At 38.8% G+C, this 19,373-nt stretch overlaps 2 protein-coding genes across 2 annotated transcripts in view; one reads left to right on the top strand and one right to left on the bottom strand.

The window, feature by feature from the left end:
• GPR39 (G protein-coupled receptor 39) overlaps positions 1–4,022 on the top strand; it is a 264,014-nt gene extending 259,992 nt beyond the window's left edge. Inside the window, exon 2 of the mRNA XM_027835487.1 lies at positions 3,473–4,022. Coding sequence (XP_027691288.1) covers positions 3,473–3,996 — 524 coding nt within the window. The 3' untranslated portion in view covers positions 3,997–4,022. The remainder of the gene's footprint in view (positions 1–3,472) is intronic.
• Positions 4,023–4,434: 412 nt separating this feature from the next.
• Positions 4,435–19,373, bottom strand: part of LYPD1 (LY6/PLAUR domain containing 1) — a 41,767-nt gene continuing 26,828 nt past the window's right edge. Inside the window, exons 2-3 of the mRNA XM_027835540.1 lie at positions 5,691–5,742; positions 4,435–4,731 (exon numbers count right to left, since the gene is read on the bottom strand). Coding sequence (XP_027691341.1) covers positions 4,453–4,731; positions 5,691–5,742 — 331 coding nt within the window. The 3' untranslated portion in view covers positions 4,435–4,452. The remainder of the gene's footprint in view (positions 4,732–5,690; positions 5,743–19,373) is intronic.

The following is a 19,373-nucleotide window of genomic DNA, read 5'->3' as shown; positions in this document are numbered from 1 at the left end:
CATCACACGGCCCAAGGGCACATGTCTCATATTTGTCATGGACTATACCTGTATACTTAATGCTTAGTTTTCCTTGAAAAAAAAATACTCTTGAAAATACAAGTGAGGTTACTAATTTACATCTTTGCCAACTGGTTCAAGTGCAGATAGGTTCTTTTGATATAACCAGGGATTCACAAGAATACAAAACAACACAACCCAAATCTTGTGCTTATGTGCTTTGGCCTCAGATCTGGAGTCACCTAATGTATCTTCATATGAAAACATAGGATAAACTTATTCTCTTAATGCCAAGTCCTACAGAGTAAAGCTACAAGAATGGTGGGTGGAAATCTTTAGACTATGGAAGGACCTTCTTTTAGGTCCTCCTGGTCACAGGATCATAGGATTGAGAAAGGATGTTAGAGGTCATCCAATCCCTTCCTTTTAGAGAGGAAGAGACTGAGAGAACAAGAGGTTAAGTGACTGAAGCCAAGGTCTTTTTTGATAATGTCTTTTGATGTATAACTAATGATTAGTGCCATGTATTATGTGTGTATGTATGGCCAAGTTTAAGGGTGTAATGGTGGTGGTGGAGGTTTGAGCTTGAAAGTAGTCCAAAGGGAAGAAACCCAAATGCTAGCAGCCCATCCTAAAAACTGGTCTTTGATGGTAGAGTGATCACCAGTCAAGGACAATAGCCTTGCCCATTCAAAAAGGGACTTGTAAAAAAGCCCAAGAAAACAAAAAATAGTAGTTAATACTGAAATAAAATAACCTTCTTCATTCTCTGACCTTGCCCCACAACTGTTTTCTTCTACTAGTCTGAGAGTTCCTTTTCCTTAGCTTTAAAATGCTGTGTTATGTGTAACTCATCCCTGCTCTCATTTTTTCCCCCTTGGATTTCCATTTCCTGGACTGCACAACTACCCACAATGTAGCGCAACACACTAAAACCATGTATTCGATTTTTCATATTCCGGGAAATCAGTCATTAGATGAAGATGGTTGTGTGTGGGCCCTGAAATTCAATGATTGAGGAAAAGAACCTACTTTTTCAAGGAATGTACCTTCTGTTTCAAGAAGGCAAGCCTCCTGTCTTCTTCACAATTAATAAGCTGAATCTTTCAGGTAGTGATGCTGAGATAGAAACAGCAACTTTATAGAAACTGAAAGATAAACAGAATACATGAAACTCCAGTGCTTCTCAAAAGTGGTTATATGCCATCTTTTTTTTAAGTAAGCAATACACCTTTCTCCCCAGTCAGAAACAAGTGATTTTTTTTTCAGTCCATTATCTGTATCCGCCTATGCGGTTCAGAGCATTATTCTCTTTCTTTAAATCGTATCATTATGGTTTAACTAAGTTTCCTGGTTTTATATTTAGAATTATTGAGTGTTTTGGGGGACACTTCTCATGTAGAGAAGAAATTATAATAAAAGCTAGCATTTATATAGCACTTACTATGTGTCAGGCACTCTGCCAACCACTTGACAATTATTATCTTACTTAATCCTCACAACAGTCCTGAGAGGTAGGTGCTATTATCATCTCCATTTTACAGATGACAAAATTAATGGTAAAAATAAGTTAAGTGACTTGCCCAGGGTCACATATCTAATAAGTGTCTGAGGCTAGATTTGAACTCAGATCTTCCTAAGTCCAGCCCTGATGCTCCATCTTCCACCTCAATGGAATTGAATCTTGACATCAGAAACTGTTAAAAATTAAAATGGTCACAAAATGATCAGGGAACCTATGACATAAAGTCATCATTGACTCATTTTTTTTTTCCTATCTGAATTCATTTATTCTCCAAAGACTGGCTGTTGGGTGAGGAGTGCTATTTCAGAATCACCACTGAGAACCCACCCAAGGCACATCTACTACCGAGCAAAGAGAGGCCAAGACAAACCCAAGTGGGATTGCCAATTTTGGCTTTAGTAAACGTGTTCACTTCTGGAGCAGTTTTCATTATACAAAATACTCATTTTTGATCTCAAACAGGAAGAGACCATTGGCAGCAATTGTTTCCCTATGGCTTGTTAGTGGATTGGTATGTTTGAAAGCAATAAGGAATCTTGCCTTTTTTTGTGTTATCCAAATGCAAAGAAACAAAACAACAGAAAGAAGCTTTGTGAAAAATCATATGAAGCACTTCTATGAAATGCTTTTCTTCAAAATGGGAGTTGCCTCTAGGACTCCATTATCATTTCATGAGGGGCAGCATGGTACAGAGGAGAATTAGGAGATCTAGATTCAGGTCTTTGCTCCTGAACTAGCTATGCGATAATGTGAGGAAAGCATTTTGAAAACCCTGAAGTAGTATAACAACGTGGATTCTTCTCCTTATGGCTAAATGTCTCCTCAGAGGCAGAAAGGACCTCAAAGCAGATAAGTGGTCTTCAGCTTTCTCCTTCAATACTTATCCAGTTTAGACAAGCAGTCAAGACATTTGTCATTAAGTATATTGTAAATCACATCTCAAGCTATGTCAGAGTAGCATAACTATTAATGGTCATATACATAAGGGCCCTGAGAGTATATGTGAATGTATAGATGTAAATACAGCTTTTGATTATACGAGAGAGTGCTTTATAATTGTAATTTATAAATAGTTGCATGAATACTCTCTCTTCCTGGGTAGTCCATTATTTTTCTAGATAATAGAACTGAGAGGGAGGAAGCATGGTTAAAGACCTATGAAGGACTCAAGTCCCAAGCCAAGTTATACTGATTTTAGGGTTAGCCATTAAAACAAATCCTCTCCTAGGGAGAGGGAGATAATGAATGGGAAAGTGCTGTGAAAACACAAAATGTGCCATAAAATGTCAACCACGAGGATGGTGAGTATTGAGCACTAAATGGCACCTATGTACTCATTTGGAGTTCTTAGTGACATAAGCCATTCAAAAATTTGATTCTACTTGAATTTAATAGGAATCCAACATAACTGAGTATATGTCCATTCCCATCAAAAGGGTATATATTCTTATATACACTTTCATTCGACTTAAAAATATTCTAAGAGGAAGATTGCCAAAAATAATGCCAACTCTACATCTTGTAAAATACAAAGTCTAGTCTTTTACAGACATTGCCAAATCTAATATGGCTATATTTTCAAAAGGAAGAAAAAGGAAAACAAGAACAAACAAATTAATAGACCACATAAAATGTTTTCCAAGGATATAAATATCAATGAAACCATTTTAAAAATGAACAGACATCAACAGGTATAAATAAGCCCCATCTATACATTTAATGTTTTTTTTTTAATATAGCCAACTACACTGGCCATGAAATAGTGTTAATTTTTTTGGGGGGGGGCTAGTGGCAGAAAAATCTGTCAAGCAAAACATTGAAAAATTTCTACCATTTCCTAGCTGGTAAGTGCAGAACTGAGAGACTAAATATTTTATGATTTTTTTCACATGCTGTTTTCTTTCTCTCTCTCTCACTCTCTCTCTTTCTTCCCCTTTCCACACTCAGGACTGATTGTTGTGACTCTAGCAGTATGCTGGATGCCAAACCAGATTCGAAGGCTCATGGCTGCAGCAAAACCAAAGCAGGATTGGACTCGCTCCTATTTCAGAGCATATATGATTCTCCTTCCCTTTGCTGACACCTTCTTTTACCTCAGTTCCGTCATCAACCCGCTCCTATACAACATCTCATCTCGGCAGTTCCGAAAGGTGTTCAGGCAAGTTCTCTGCTGTCGCCTGAATCTTGAGCATGCCAACAAAGAGAAACTGCTTCGGGCCCATTTGAATTCCACAGCCAGCAGTGGTCGCTCTGTCCGCCCATTGATCTTCATTTCATCGTGGCACAATGCTTCTACAAGGAGAACTCACAAGGTTTTCTTAAAAACTTTTCAGAGTGAGGCCAAGCCTGACTCTACGCCTCAGCAATTGAGTCTTGAATCACTAGAGCCCAACTCAGAAAGCAAACCACTGGAGGTTGCTCCAGAGCCCCATCTAGGTGCAGAGAACAACCTGAGGGAAAATGAAGTATGAATTCCAAATAAGGCAGTCATTATTGAGTGACCCTCTCCCATCCCCACAACCCCTCAAAGCAAAACAAAACAAAAACACTGTGGAAAAAAAGTTGGGAGACTTAAAATAAAGTTATCCACCTTAAAGTCATTAAGTGCTGATTTTGAAAAAGTAGACCTGGTTTCTAATAACAGAAAGGGAACATACAATTTCCAATTCCTCATCTCTTACCCCCCACCCCCTTTTAAGTGCACATTGAAAATTCAGTCATAGGTTACAAAAATGTTTCTTTCTGGGATTTTCTCTCTTTCTTTTTTCTTTTTTTTCTTACACTGAGCTCTTTCATTAGGAAGCAAAGAGAAAAAAAGAACAGCGAGGTCCTTCTATATAAACGTTTTCAGAAGATAACCAAGGGTGTTGAAGGAAGACAGAGAGCCAGACAAAGAAGGGTGGTGGGGAGGGGAGCATCCTTCTATTTCAGCAGTGCACTGAGAAGAAGGCCAGTTTCAAGAGAAGAATGGTGGTGGGGAGCCCTGCCCTTGGCATTGCAGCTGAGCTGCCCCTTTTCTTGGGCCGGGGCCCATTGCAGAGTGAGGATTTACAGCAGCTGATACAGACTGAGTTCAATTTCCCTGGGGAGCAGAAGGATTGGTATCCAGCTGAGGCAATGAGACAGGCAGCAGACGATGCACAGGACTTGCGATACAGAATTCCTGGAACACAAGACCAAAAGGCACTTTCATGACCACGTATTGGCTAAATAACAAATCTGAAACCTACAAGTCTTTCCACAGTGCCCTTCCCCCCCCCCCCCCAACCCCCATAGACCTACAGGACAACCTGACCAAGTCATTTTGAGTGTTTGGTCCAATGTGATTTTCTGAAAAGACATCACCTTGTTTTTTCTCAACAAAATCTTCAAGGGAAATTTTATTTACCTCAAACCAGATAACGTATCCAACTGAATAAAGGGCTATGGAGATCATGATGTAATTTTTTGGTACTGTAAAACATTTAAGACTAGTGTGCTGTGTTACAAATATTGCAGTTTATTTATAGTCTTGTGTGGTACAGAATTCAACATAAATGTATGTTGGGTGTATATATATATGCCTCTGCATACTTTTAACTGCTGTCCCTAGTGAACCAGATTCTTCCAAGGAGTTGGATATGTTTGCTCTTGGGACTAAATGAGCCTCCTGTGAAAATAACATTAACTTCCTCAGGCCACTGAAGGGGTCACCTGAGAGAGCTATCCGCCATTTTCCTAAAGTTCCTTCATTCTCAGGACAAAAACTACCGAAAGAAACTAGGCTATTATTTGTTAGATTTCCAATCTGAAAACAAATATTCAAAACCTGTCATCATCCATTTATATTTGGTGAGTATCTGATGAGTGCCAGGGGCAAAGTAACTTTTAAACAATTATAAACACAATAGGCATGACAGCTAAAAATCATCAAATTAGATCTCCGGGCAATCAATCAACCAAATATTTTTGCCAGGTACTGAGGAATATAACTAGAAAAGTGAAACTGTCCCTGCCGTCAAAGGTCTAACATTCTAAAGGGAGAGACAACATGTATGTAAAGAAGTAGATAAAGACAAAAACAAGGTAATAGGGGAGGAGAGAATCAATACTTTCATTCTCAAAGAAGCAGCTGTGATATAGTGGAAAGATGACTCAATTTGAGGTCAGAAGAGATGATTCTGACCTTTACTAACTCTGTGACCTTGGGCATGTCACAGCCCATGTGCCCAAAAGGCCTAGAGGCCCAAAGAGATTGCACAACTTGGTCAGAGTTATACAAGTAATAACAAAGTCAACTTTGGTCCTCATATTCCAAATCAAGGGCTCTTTCTGCCTATTTAATAGTCACTTGTGGTGGAGGCAGTGGGTTGGCTACATCCTACTTTAATTTCATGTGATAGTTTTCAAAGGTTATTCAAGGAGATCACAAGAACTAGTTGGCTTTACAAACTAGAAAGACTTTGAGTAAAGGTCTGAGGATTGGTCTAGCTTAGTTCTGAGACTCACCACCAGATGTTGAATTTTTCTGGCTTCCTAACATCATCTGTTAAGACATGGAGAGAGGTGACATGGGTCAGATGCAAGTAAGAATCATTTACCAAGCAAACTTTGCTTCTGAGATGAATGAAAACCCTTTATCATGTGTAGAAATGCTACAAGATATTTCTGTGACAGAAAGGAAAACACTATCAAATAAAAAGAAATGCCCAGCACAAAAAGCTGAAACGAACTCTGGTAGGTCCATCTCTTTGGATTAACTGAGAGTCACTTGTCTCTGTCAATCAAAGGTGTCTGGAGAGAGAAAACTCAAATGCCATCCAGCCTTCTTCAGTGGAAGGTACCACCTTCCTACCAACATTAGACCCCTTTTTAACAGCTCCCAAAGACAATCCCCAGCTACATATCAAAATTCAGGGGATCAATCTCAATGCTTCAGTTTCCTTATCTGAAAAAAATTAGAGGGTTACACACTAAATCACCTGTAATCTATTTCAGTTCTAAATCTAGGATAATATGTTCAGATGATTCTACTATTTAACCCATAATCCTAAACACTTAAAAAAACAGCAGGGGACCACTTAAGGGCATTTAAACTATATGGATTACTGGTCCATTTTTTCTCGAGATCAGAAAATTTTTCTTCCAGGCAAAACTGCTCCTAGAGCAGAGTGAAGTGGAAAGAAAATCGAACCCCTGGGTCAAAACACCTAGATTCTACTACCTTCCAGCTGCATATTCTTGGGCAAATCACTTAACCACTCATTGCCCTAGTGACATCATATGCAAACAGCAATGTCCTATCATGGGACTGCTGTGAGGAATAGAAAGCATTTTGCAAAATATTAAAGATTATAGAGAAACTGTAAGTATTACTACATACCTAACTATTATCTGGGACGCTTATTTTGGGTAATCTGCAAGTACTGTGTGGTCTGACAGAAAAAGCCTTGGAATGGGAAGTAGGAGATTCTAGTTCTATCCCAATTCTGCTGCTAAATTGCTATGGTGCCTTGATGAGTTATTTCACCTTTCTAGATGTGTTTCCTCATCTGTAAAATGAAGGGGTTAGACTAGATAGTCCTTAAAGTTCAGTCTATGGGTCTCTGAGACCCAGGATCATCAAATTTAGAATTGGAAGGATCTTGAGAGAACATTTCACTTAATTCCCTCATTTTGCATATGCAAAAAATGGGATCCAAAAAGGCTAAATGACTTTCCCAAAGTCCTCTGGGTACTAAGTGGCTTTGTACTGGTAAGATCTATAGAAAATTACAATTTTGGCTAGAATTTGTTTCGAATCGTCACTTTGTGAAAAGAGATAGTTATACTTTTTGTGGGAACAAAATAGATACACATTATTGGGGAATGGCTAAACAAAATGTACCATATAAACATAATGGAACATTACTGTGCTGTAGAGAAGATAACTATGAAGAATCTAGGGAAGCACTTGAAGACATATGAATTGATACAGAATGAAATAAGCAGAACCAGGAAAGCAACATATCCAATGACAATAATATTAATGGAAATAATACACAAAAAAAGTGAAACTGAGGCCTGTGCAATTATCAATGACCAAGGACAGCCCAGAAGAATAGTTGAGAAAAATGTACCTCTCTCTTTCTGAAGAGTTAAATGTGGAATGGGTGTGAAATACTGCATGAATTGTCATACTCAAGTAATGTGTTGGCTAGTTTTGTCTAACTGCATTTTCTCTCATTCTCACTCTGGATGGCCTATTGAGTAGAGGAGTAGATAGATGATACAAGTGGGCATTTATTTTCAGAAATAAAGTTCACATAAAAATGTAAATATCTTTTTTTGTTGTTGTTGTTGTTTTTTTGGGGGGGGGACTAGGCAATGGGGTTAAGTGACTTGCCCAGGGTCACACAGCTTAGTAAGTATCAAGTGTTTGAGGCTGGATTTGAACTCAGGTCCTCCTGACTCCAGGGCTGGTGCTCTATCCACTGTACCACCTAGCTGCCCCCCAAAATATTGTTTTTGTTTGTTTGTTTGTTTAAAAGAGTTAACTATTAAAGTCTGTTGCTCAGGTGATAGTCCTATGTTCAATCATACATATGCAAATTGTCCTGAAGGCTCATGGGATTCTTTTTCTGTTAAGGACCAAGGTCCCACTGTCTTGCCAAAGAAATAAATATAATGACAGAGGAAAAGATAGTGCCAGTAAGATAGGAAAAGGTTGTATTTTCTTGACTCTCCTGCCCTATACCAGTAATACATTGGCTGGCTGATTTATACATATATCACATCAATCCTTTCTGAGAGGTCTGAGGGTTGGTTAATATCGCTTGTTGAGGAAGATCTCCAGAGACCTCCGAGGTGGTAATGTTACAGAGGGGGGAGATACAATCAAGTATTGGAATGACATAAACTGAGATGCAGAAAAGGGAAACTGAATGGTTCCTTTCCCGAATTTAGAATAAATCCCTCCTTTATTCTGCTCATCAAATTAAAAGCACTATTAAAATAAAAATATATCAGAAAGTTGGCACAAAATGATTTGACAATATTTTCTCTGCTTTATGAATAAATTTTTCCTATCTACCAACTGGATAGTTTCATCCAATTCTTTTCTTAATATTTAGAAACAGTCACTTGCACATCCATAGTGTTATAGTCTTGGCTTGAAGGCAACATTCTTTTCAGTGAAGTCGGGATTGATTTGGTATTACGTTATCAAGTCTCAGGCTTCCCTATCAACTCCTTCCTGAAACAAGATCTTACATATTAGGGCCACATTCTATCAAGCGTGCTGAACTGACAAAGAGAGAATCAGGGTAAGTTATGAAACAGAAATAAAGGGAGATGGGGTGGAGGAAGAAGGAATGTGAAAGAGCACTTGTGTTGAGAGGGAGAAAAAGAGAGAAGGGAATGGGGGAATGTTATGCTCAGCAGGGGAGAGGCATGGAATAGAGGGTGCTGACTTTTCAGAAAACAGAAGGTAGGTTTGCTTTTCAGAGCTAAATTATTGATTATACATAGAGGGGAGGAAAGAAGACATGTTTTCTCTGAGTCTGAGGTTGTTTTTTTTTTTTTCCACTTGTACTTGGTTGAGTCACAGAACCTCCACAGACTCAGATTGTTTTCTGGAGTAGATGGGAAAAACAAACAAACAAAAGAAACCCCAAAAAACAAATTGTCTCATGTTAGTCTAATTGAACAGTATCTTTTCTTTTAGAATTCCATGCTCTTGGTAACTAAGGTCACTGAGATAAAGACAAGTCAATCCGTTTGGCAAACAATAAGCATGTGTTAATTCCTCTGTATCATTGGTTTCTGTCAGTCACTTTTACCAAAACTAACTCACTTCTCCATCCTTCACTAGGTACTTGATTAGGAGATAGCTAATGATTGAATAAAATATTCTGAGAAAAATCTCTATTCTCTAAGCAAGTGCAGGTATTCTAAGTTCACAAGCCTTGATTCTGGCAAAGAAGCATAAGCACAAATTTAAATTGTCCCATGGTATCCAAAGAGAATACCCTTGGTTACTCTTTAAAATGATCCAACCTGGCTTCCTGCAATGTTGCAAAGTTTCCAGGCAGTCTCATAAAACATATTATGCCCTCTGGAGTTGGATGTAACCAAAGTCATCCTGACAACTTAGCTCTTTTTCTGGACCATCTTCCTGCACTTTCTCCTTATTCATGCCACACCTGTCTAGTTTAGTGTAACTGAGGGTGATACCTACTGTCTCTTCACTGTTTGAGTCTTGCACTGTAGCAGATCTCTCAGTGAACACTTAGGCAATATCTAGAATCATCAACATCAGATAAATGTCACAGAACCATCCTGGGGAATCTAAGAAGGTGAGGAATTTGGCACCAAAGTGGTAAAATCGTGATCCATCATCACATTTTCTCTTGGAGAACAATTATATTGTTCAGAAGCAAATGGATTGTTTGCCCAGTAGATGCTCAATACATATGTACTGAGTGCAAAGTAGAGCATGGTGCTTGTATCTCCCCCCAATCCCTGATTAGATCATTGGGTAGTATCCACATATCTACTGAATGCCTAATTCTCATCATTCTTGCATATGAAGTTCACACTTGCAAGCCTGACCTTTATTCTCCTGCCTTACATGTGACTCCAGGAAAGGTTTAAAGACCTTTCTTAAAGGTCATTTACAGAAGAACATCTGTCAAGGAAAAGAACTGCCCTGGGAACCAGGTACGGAAATAACACTTCTGGGGATGGGGAGGGAAGGGAATTGAGGCTATATATATATATGTACACACACACACATGCACACACACATATATATACATACACACATGTGTATGTGTAGATATATGTATCTATATATACACGTATATACACATCTATCCATCTATATACACACACATATGTGTATATGTATATATGTGTATATTCCTTCATATTACATACCAACTTTTTCTTCCCACTGTTCCCCCAAATGTTATCACATCCCCAAAACTTTATAGCACTGCAATCCCTGCTTTTGGCCTGGACCTTATGTCAACAGCCACAGTGACTTGTCTCTAAGACAACTGATACACCTTGGGGGGAAAATAGGGAAAGGAAAACATTGGAAAGAAGGAGCCACTTTTTGTTGCTGAGTCAATCCTGCAGCAACCCCAGAAACATGGGTGGGGAATGGGGTGGAGTAAGTTCAGTAAGTAGCCTTTAAGCTAATTGCTTTCAGCTTTTCATTTAAGTCAAAGTCTCTTAAGAAAATATGAATATATCCTATGGCAATGCTGACCAGCTAGCTGGGCAGGCTGCTTCTAAAAGGAACCTAAATCTGATTTTGCACTTGGTGGTTCTCAATATGTTTTGGAAAGCCTTATGTGTGTTTGACTTTCTGGGTCTTCACTCAGAGCCTGACGGTGTCTTGTTTTTACAAGAGGATCATTTTTGCTTCAGTAAACCTTGTCTTCCATGAGAACCCACATTTCACCCAGGTGAGCCCACTGAATTCCTGGGATCTGGAGATTCTGTGACATTTTCTGATTCCAAAGGTTTATCCCAAGCTGGATAGCTTAAGGGTTGGAAAGGTGGTCACTCCTTGGCTGCAGCTAGGTGGCACAGTAGATAGAGCACCAGGCCTGGAGTCTGGAAGACCTGAGTTGAAATTAAGGTTCATTTACTAGTTGTGTGGCCAAGGGCAAATCACTTAAACTCCCTCTGCCTTAGTTTCTTCAACGACAAAATGGAAGCAATAACTGCACCTACTTCCTAGGGTTGTTTTAAGGATCAAATGAAATGTATATAAAGTGCTTATTAGCCCAACACCTGGCAAATAGTAGGCACTTAATACTTGTCTCTTTCCTTCCTGAAAATCATATCCTTAGACACACACTTTCAGAAATCCTACATAATGAGTCTATGACATACCACATACTCCTGAAACCATCCCAAGCTACAGTTTTAATGAGAATGTGCTCAGTAATGCCTCTGTCAAATTCTGTATCTTTGATCATCTATTTTCTTATGGAAAATGCCATTTCTAGACAAGCAGTCCATTACCATTGTCAAAAGGAGGACCTATGCATTGAAATTAATTTGATTGAACTTAGGTGAATCTTCATTTCTTTCTTTGGGTATACTAATCCTTACCTTTATTGACCACTTCTATGCCCCAGACTTACTAGAGACCTTAGAGTCTGGGAAACAGAATGAGAAATATTCCTTCTTCATTAGGTAAGCAGAGCATCTTTGAATAAGTGAACAGGAGTAGTTGAAGCTACCAATAAAAGGTCCCTCATAAGAAGAGTATTGTGCTCTTTTTGAAAAGAGCATAATACATTAGAAAGTACACTTTAATTTAGGATATCTGGGTTGTAAACTTGCCTCTGGTCCTGAGCTGTGCAGCCCTGGGAAAGCCCAATTTCTCTGGCTCTCAGCTTCACCATTTATACAATGAGGGGGTTTGGCTATGGGAGCTCCATGGTCCTTTTCAATATGGGGAGGGAAGGGAATTGAGGCTATATATGTGTGTGTGTATATATATATATACACACATATATATATGTATGTATATGTATATATATATATTCCAGAGTAGAAACAGGGGGATGGATATGATGACATTTCAATGTGACTTTCAATTCAATGGTTTTTAGTAAAGATGCTTTGTTTCCAGATAAGACATTGATGGTAATGGTAGTAGGGTGCGAGAAAGATGGGAAGCAGAGAAATGACATTGGTTGGAGATTTCTACATAAGCTATCACTTAAATAGCCCCCAGAGAACTGAAGGTCCCTGAAAAAGAGGTGAGGGCACAGACAACTCAAAGATGAAATATTACGCTATTTCTAGTAGCTATGTGTGGGAATGGGGCATACCTTTGCAAAGTTCTGCATAGAGCTTTTACTGGGTCTGGAGTATGTGACCATTACATAAACTTAAATGTTCCATGACCATAGTTCTATTATATAAAATTATATAAGTATAGGGATAAGGATTGGATCCATGATTTCACTGGTATAAGGAACTCACAAGGAAGAAAACTCCTTTTATCAGTGAAGGTTAGCACCCTCTCTGCAACTCGTAGTCTTAACAAATACTGAGGGGCAGCTAGGTGGTGAAACGGATAGAGCACCAGACCTGGAGTCAGCGGGATCTGAGTTCCAATATGGCCTCAGACACTTACTAGCTGTGTGATCCTGGGCAAGTCACTTAGCTCTGATTTCCTCCAAAAAAAAAAAAAAAAGAAAGAAAAAAGAGAGAAAGGACAAAAGAAATAAAGAAAAGGAAAAAAGAAATACTTAAAGCATGAAAGATTAAGTCACTTTACCATGATCACACAGGCAGTATGTATAGAAGCAAGACTTGGACTCAGATCTTCCTTAACGTCAATGTTAGCTCTCTCTCCACTCAATGATCAGTATATACTTAAAAACACATACTAATAGCTTTCATCACTTTGGGTAGGGAGAGGAGTTGTTTGCTTAAAGAATCTTGATCTTTGCTGTCACAATAATTTTAAAAAGGCCATGGAATGTTTGGTGTTTCCTCTCTGGGAATATCCATTTCTTTTTCCAATAGTCTGCTTCTGCTCATTCTCAGTACAGACAGAAATTTACAAACAGAGGTTGTAATGGTCCACTGCCTCTTGTGTGTGTATGATTTTGAAAGAGAACCTAATCTTCCCCTACCCAATCAATGACCAATACTTACTGCACCATAGTTGGAGTTAAATCACATTGAATATGCTATGTGGGGACTGGTACAAGTCCTCAAAAGAAAATGTTTGGATGAATTATATGCATTTTCCCTGAGCTTTGAAAGAAACTAAAAAAAAAAAATCCTCGGTCTGTCACCCAAGTGCTTTTTAAACACCATGCAAAGAATTTTGACTGTCTCTGAATTCTAATCAGAACAATTTGAGAAGAGGAGGTTTATCTACACTTTTGCCTGGTTACTACGGTGATAGGTACAGTTTGTCAGGCACAAGAGAGGTCGAAGGTTCAGGAGATAGTTCTTTTCTGAGAGTTCTTGTGCCCTGTGTTCTAAGTATTTTCTATCTTTCCCATGAAAACATATTTTTAAGGACACTACTCTAATTTAGCAACATGAAACTACAGGAACAAAATGAAGATAATGAGAAGGGTATTTCAGAAGGTGAAAACACAATGTGGGAAATGGATTCTGAAAAAGCATAGTTTTAATTCTCCTGAACATTTGTCCCATCTCTGTTAAGCTGGCAGAAGAAGAAATAAAGAGCAAATGCTAAGGAGCTACAATGCTGCCCAAGGGGAAAAAAGAAATGTTCCTGTAAAAAATAACACCCTATACACACACACACACACACACACACACACACACACACACTTTACAAACAAACATAGGAGATGAAATGATGCCTCATGAAGGCATTATTTTTCCTGGTAATATGGATGTGTTAACTTCATTACTCAGAAGCCTTTGATTACCCCCTTTCAAAAGATTTTTTTTGTTGTTGTGCTTAATTTTCAAGGCTGTTAACCATCACTACCAACTTAATTATAGCAAACAAACAACCCGCCCATAATATATGATGCCATTTGTTAGTTTTGTTTTAGTCTCACTTTGGATTTAAGCTGCTCTGCTCATTTATAACTTTGTAGGTGGCAATGGCTTGTTCAGAATCACTTTCTTTTCCATTGCAAACTCACTCTGTTCTTCCATTTACTACAGGGGATTCAGAGAAACAGATATTTATGACTTATTATCTCGGCATTAGCAATACTCTTCAATGATTTATGGACCTGCTCCATTCTCTTTTCAACTTGACATTCTTCTGTTTATTGTTCTGAACTTATGACACCATGGCACTGTTTTCTGAATCCAAATTGTACTCCAATCTGGAGTGAATCAAAGAGGTATCACTAACAGCACAACTGCCACAGACAGGATAAATCAATAGCATTTTTTAATTTATGTCTATGCTAGCTTCTATTTGTCACTGAAAATGCTATTTCTTTCCTGGAAAATTAAACAAATTCTTCACTGACATGTTTATTTCTGCTTCTTTTCATTGGTCTTCTAGTAAACTTGAGGCTTATCATCATCCTCATTGTCATCTTCAGAGTGCCATGTGCTAGCCACTTTCTGGTAAAAGGGACATTATATTCTATTTTTGAAGTCCCTTAATGATATGTAAGGCTGTAAAGTCCCAGGCTTTGACTCTTATCTCTTACTTCAATTGCCTACTTCACTGACGTGGGTACTTTCAATTCAGGGAAAAGGTAGGAAATTATTTCTTCTACTCCAGTGGTCCCTAGCAATGTCTTATCACTCCTTTGCATATATTGAAGGTGATGGCTTCTGAACTTGAGACAGTCCTGGGAAGTTGAATGACCACTAGATTTGGAGTCAAAGGACCTGTGATTGAATCCTAGTTTAATCAAGAAATCAAGAAGTATTTATTAAATATTTACTATGTACCAAGTACTATTCTAAGCACTGGTGATACATAGAAAAAGCAAAAACAGTTCCTGTCTTCATGAAGCTTATATTCTAATAGGGAAGACTGTCCATATGGAGATATATACAAGATACAGAGTAAATAGAAAATAACCCTGGAAGGGAAGGTACCAACAGCTGAGAGATGAGAAAAGGCCTCTTATGGAAGGCATTACTTGACTTGAGTATTGAAGGATGTAGGAATTCTAAGTATTGGAGGGAAGGAGAAAGGATATCCTGGAAATAGAAAATATTTAGTCCAAAGACACTGAATGGGAGATAGAATGTCCTGTGCAAGGAACAGCAAACAGGATAGAAAGACATGAAAGGGCCAGGTTGTGAAGAGCTTTCAATGCCTAAGAAAAGAGTTTACCTTTAATTCTGGAGGAAATGGGGAGACAATGGAGTTTACTGAATAGGACAGTGATATGGTCAGCTCTATACTTTAGGAAAATTACTCTGGCAGCTATGTGGAAGATGACTTAAAGTGGGGAGAGATGGTCGGGTTGACCATTAGGAGAGAGACAATGAGGGCCGGAATGAGTGTTGTGGTTGTGGAAGTGGAGAGAAGGGTACTTATGTGAGAGATACTATGGAGATAAAAATGACTAGATTTGGTCTCTCATTGGCTATGTGGGGTGAGAGTGAAAAGTTAAGGGATTATATGGAGCTTATAAACACTGAGTAACTAAAAGGATAGCAGGGCCCTTGACAGTAATTGGCAAAGAGGGGTGGGTTTGGAGAGAAAGGTAAAGATAATGCGTCATATTTTGGGCAATTAAGCTTGAGATTCCTATGGTATATCAGCCAGGGATGGGGAACCCGTGGCCTTTTAGGTCCTTGGGTGCAACCTTTTGACTGAATCCAAGTTTTACAGAACAAATCTGTAAAGTCTGGATTCAGTCAAAGGGCTGCACTTGAGGACTTCCAGGGCCACATGTAACCTGGAGGCCGCAGGTTCTTCATCCCTGTTATCCATTCCAAAATATCTAATACATGACCAAATATCCAATTTGGTGATATGAGGCTAGAGATACTAAAGTGGGATATAAGGCCCTGGGCTCATGAGATCACCAAGTGAGATGGCATAAAGTGAAAAGAGAAGAGGGTTCAGGAGAGAGCCTTGGCGTACATCCACAACTAGTGGGTCTGACATGGACAAAAATCAAATGAAAAGAGACTTTAAAGATGCAATTAGGAAGGTAGGAAAAGCAAGAGAGCAATGTCACAAAAATCCACAGAGAAGAGAGGTGATTAACAGTGTCAGATGCTGCAGAGAGGTCAAGAAGGATTAGGACTGAGAAAAGGTTATTAAATCTTTTAATTAAGAGATTTCAGTCAGTTGTTTTTTCAGTTGTGTCTGACTCTTTCTGACCTCATTTGGAGGTTTTCTTGGCAAATGATGAGGAGAGCGAGAGGACAGAGTTTGAGGCAAATGGCTTCCATATAAGACAGAGTCTTCAGCTGAGGAGGTAGGGGAAGGAGTATTGTTGGGGGGTTTAAGGAGAGAAGAAAACGTTTGGAATAGCCATGGTGGTAAGTGGGATAAATAACAATTTGGGGAGGAATAGGAGGATTACCTTACTGTAATGAAGGCATAGTTGAGATGAGAAACAAATTTGAAGTAGACTGGTCAGAAGAGCTTTATTGCTCTTTTACCTTCATTTGGCAGTGTATAAAAATGAAAGCAAAGGAGGTGGATTGTGGGAGTAATAGAATGTTGGGGTTGGGAAAGATATGAAGACAAGAAATACTTGACTACAGGACAGTGTACATAGTTCTGTAAAGGGTAAAGATTAGGAAAGAAGGATAGTATAGCCACAGTAAGAGAGGACAATCTGTGGAAGGATTGCTTCTCAACCCTTAAAGTGTGAAGACCACTGGATTTAGACTCAAAGGGCCTGGGTGTGTATTCTGTCACCATGGTGGTCTTCAATTTAATCTTGATGGTCTTCAATTTCCTCATTTTTAAGAAGTGGGGGAGGGGAGAAGTTGGACTACACCATTTCTGAGGTAATTTCTATTCCTTAATTTGTATTCCTTTTGATTCCCTCTTGAAACATTTTAGAATGTAGCAGCAAAAAAAAAAAATAATAATTCTTCAAGGAATTCAGGAACTGTAGAATAGTGGTCTCAAGTTAAATTTGAAAAAAAAAAGCCTTAAATGCCAACATTTTAAAGGTATGGGACTATTTAGTGTAGGGTAGAAAGAGAGAATATTCTAAACTAGGAGCAGTCAGAAGACCTGGGCTATATACTTAGCTTTGTCACTAAGCATCTATGTGACCTGGGAAAAGTCACTTTATGTCTCTCAGTCTCAGCTTCCTCATTTTGAAAATAAGGGCTGGATACCAAATATTCTCCGTCATCTTTTCTGGTATTTTGAGATGCTATGGTTCTAGATATTCTTGGAACCTTAGGATATTCCCCAAAAGGATGATGATGATGTTGTTTAGTTGTTTTTCAGTCACGTCTGACCCTCCAAGACCCCATTTGGGGTTTTCTTGGCAAAGATACTGGAGCTGTTTACTTAGAAATGATTCTCTTTTGCTGTGGAAATGAACTAGCACTCTTGTAAAGAATGGGATGATTCACAAGCTTTCTTCCCCACTAGGCCTTATGACACTGGGCACCCTTCAGTTTTCAACTCCTATGCTCAGAACTATTGTCCATAGGTGTGAGGATTGCTGGAGGTAACTCTTTGTGGAGGAATTTCCTTTTTGCCCAGGAAAGTGCTGACTAAGGTAATAAAGTTCCAAATAATGTAATGATTTTGCAATTTAAAGTTCCTCTAGAGGTGCAAAAACCTTCCAATGATGATGTTATCTAGGTGGTGACATCTTCAAATAGGTAGGGTGTGTGTGTGTGTGCACGCACTCGAGCGCATGGACGCATTCGTAACCACAGCTGTTAACTCCATACATCTGCATCCATCAGCTCGAAACATTTCTTTTCAAAATAACAGCTGGTTTGGCTTGTAGAGCACACTGAGAAATACTAGGATTTGGAAAGTTTTATTTTACAGTTGATCCATAAATGACAGCTATTACTAAGAGGCATAAGCTGTGGACATTACTATTGCCATCATGGAGCAAGCTCAGTGCTTAACCTCCCCCTAGTACCATTCTAAAGCTTAAATGTACTGGGGTTTGTAACTGCCTTTTCCCAGTACAACCTCCTTAAAATGGATATGCTCAGTGATTACAACAATAAATCCACCGGTTTTAATCTCTACTGTACTTCTGAACTAGATTTCACACACAAATGTACACACATTTGAGTGTATCAACAGGTCATCAACTTTCATGCACCCTTGGTGAAGTCAGGGTGTTGGATGGGTTCCGAGTGAGCAGGGTGAACTTAAACAGTCTATTTTAACACAATTAATGGAGACTACACAGAAATACTAACAGGCCTAGCATCAGCATTTAGGAAATCACTGGTCTGGGGAATACCATGCAGAGCAAGTAGCCAGAGAACCTCCACTGTCCTCACCAAACCCATTATACACACCAAGTAAGGTTAACTGTCAATGCCACTTCCTGATTGGTAAGAATAAGAAAGGCATTTGGTTTTTCTTTATCTCTAGACCCATATTAAAGTCTGAAAAATAAATCACAAACACCTCTGCTCAGCACCCCAATCCTAACTTTCTCTCCTTTACTTAAAATGCCTGCTTACTGATTTGTTTCATCTGTCTTGCCTTTCCAATACACAATGACAGGACAGAGTGGAAAGTTGTTCGAACCTTCAAACAAACTTAGCTAAGTCATCACTCTTTAGGCACTGCTCCCAACCTCTATCTTTCCCTCCAAAGAGTAGGGAAATGCTCTAAGGAAGCATATCCTGACTTTGATGTTGAGATTCCCCTATACTCTTTTCAGGAGGTGGGAAATGGCATCATTAGTCAACTTCTTAGCCTTTTCTTGTTGCAAGAGCTCTCTGAAGTTACCCTGAGACCCAAGTGGTTTGCTGGATTTTGCATAAGCAATAAAATATAGTGCATAAAACCCATTGCAAACTGTCATTTAATACACCTGCTTCAGTTGATGCTCTTTGTAGAAGTCTCGGTGGAGGGCACAGTACACTACATTGGAAATTCATATTCATTACTTGAAAAATGTGTGCTAGGCTGTGGCAATCTAAGCATTTTGTGTGAGGAACCACCCACCTCTGGCACCATCTCCGTTCATTCCACATCTCTCTCAAACAAGTCCAAGAAATAGAAAAACATAAAAAGCTATTGTCCATGTCTAGTGAGAAATGAAATGCACTGGACCAAATATCACAACTTCCTTAAAATAATACAACACTTCATCACTTCCACATCTGGATCCTTTTCATGGTTTGCAAAGTCATAAACCACTTGAAATCAACTGTTTGAGCCATCATTGCTTTATTGTATTTAAAAGCACTAAAAAAAAAAAAA

The sequence above is a fragment of the Vombatus ursinus genome, unplaced genomic scaffold (assembly GCF_900497805.2).
Source record: "Vombatus ursinus unplaced genomic scaffold, bare-nosed wombat genome assembly UNPS02014816.1, whole genome shotgun sequence".
Lineage (NCBI taxonomy): Eukaryota > Metazoa > Chordata > Mammalia > Diprotodontia > Vombatidae > Vombatus > Vombatus ursinus.
Note: the sequence above shows the minus strand (reverse complement) of the source record. Positions and strands in the feature narration are given on the sequence as shown.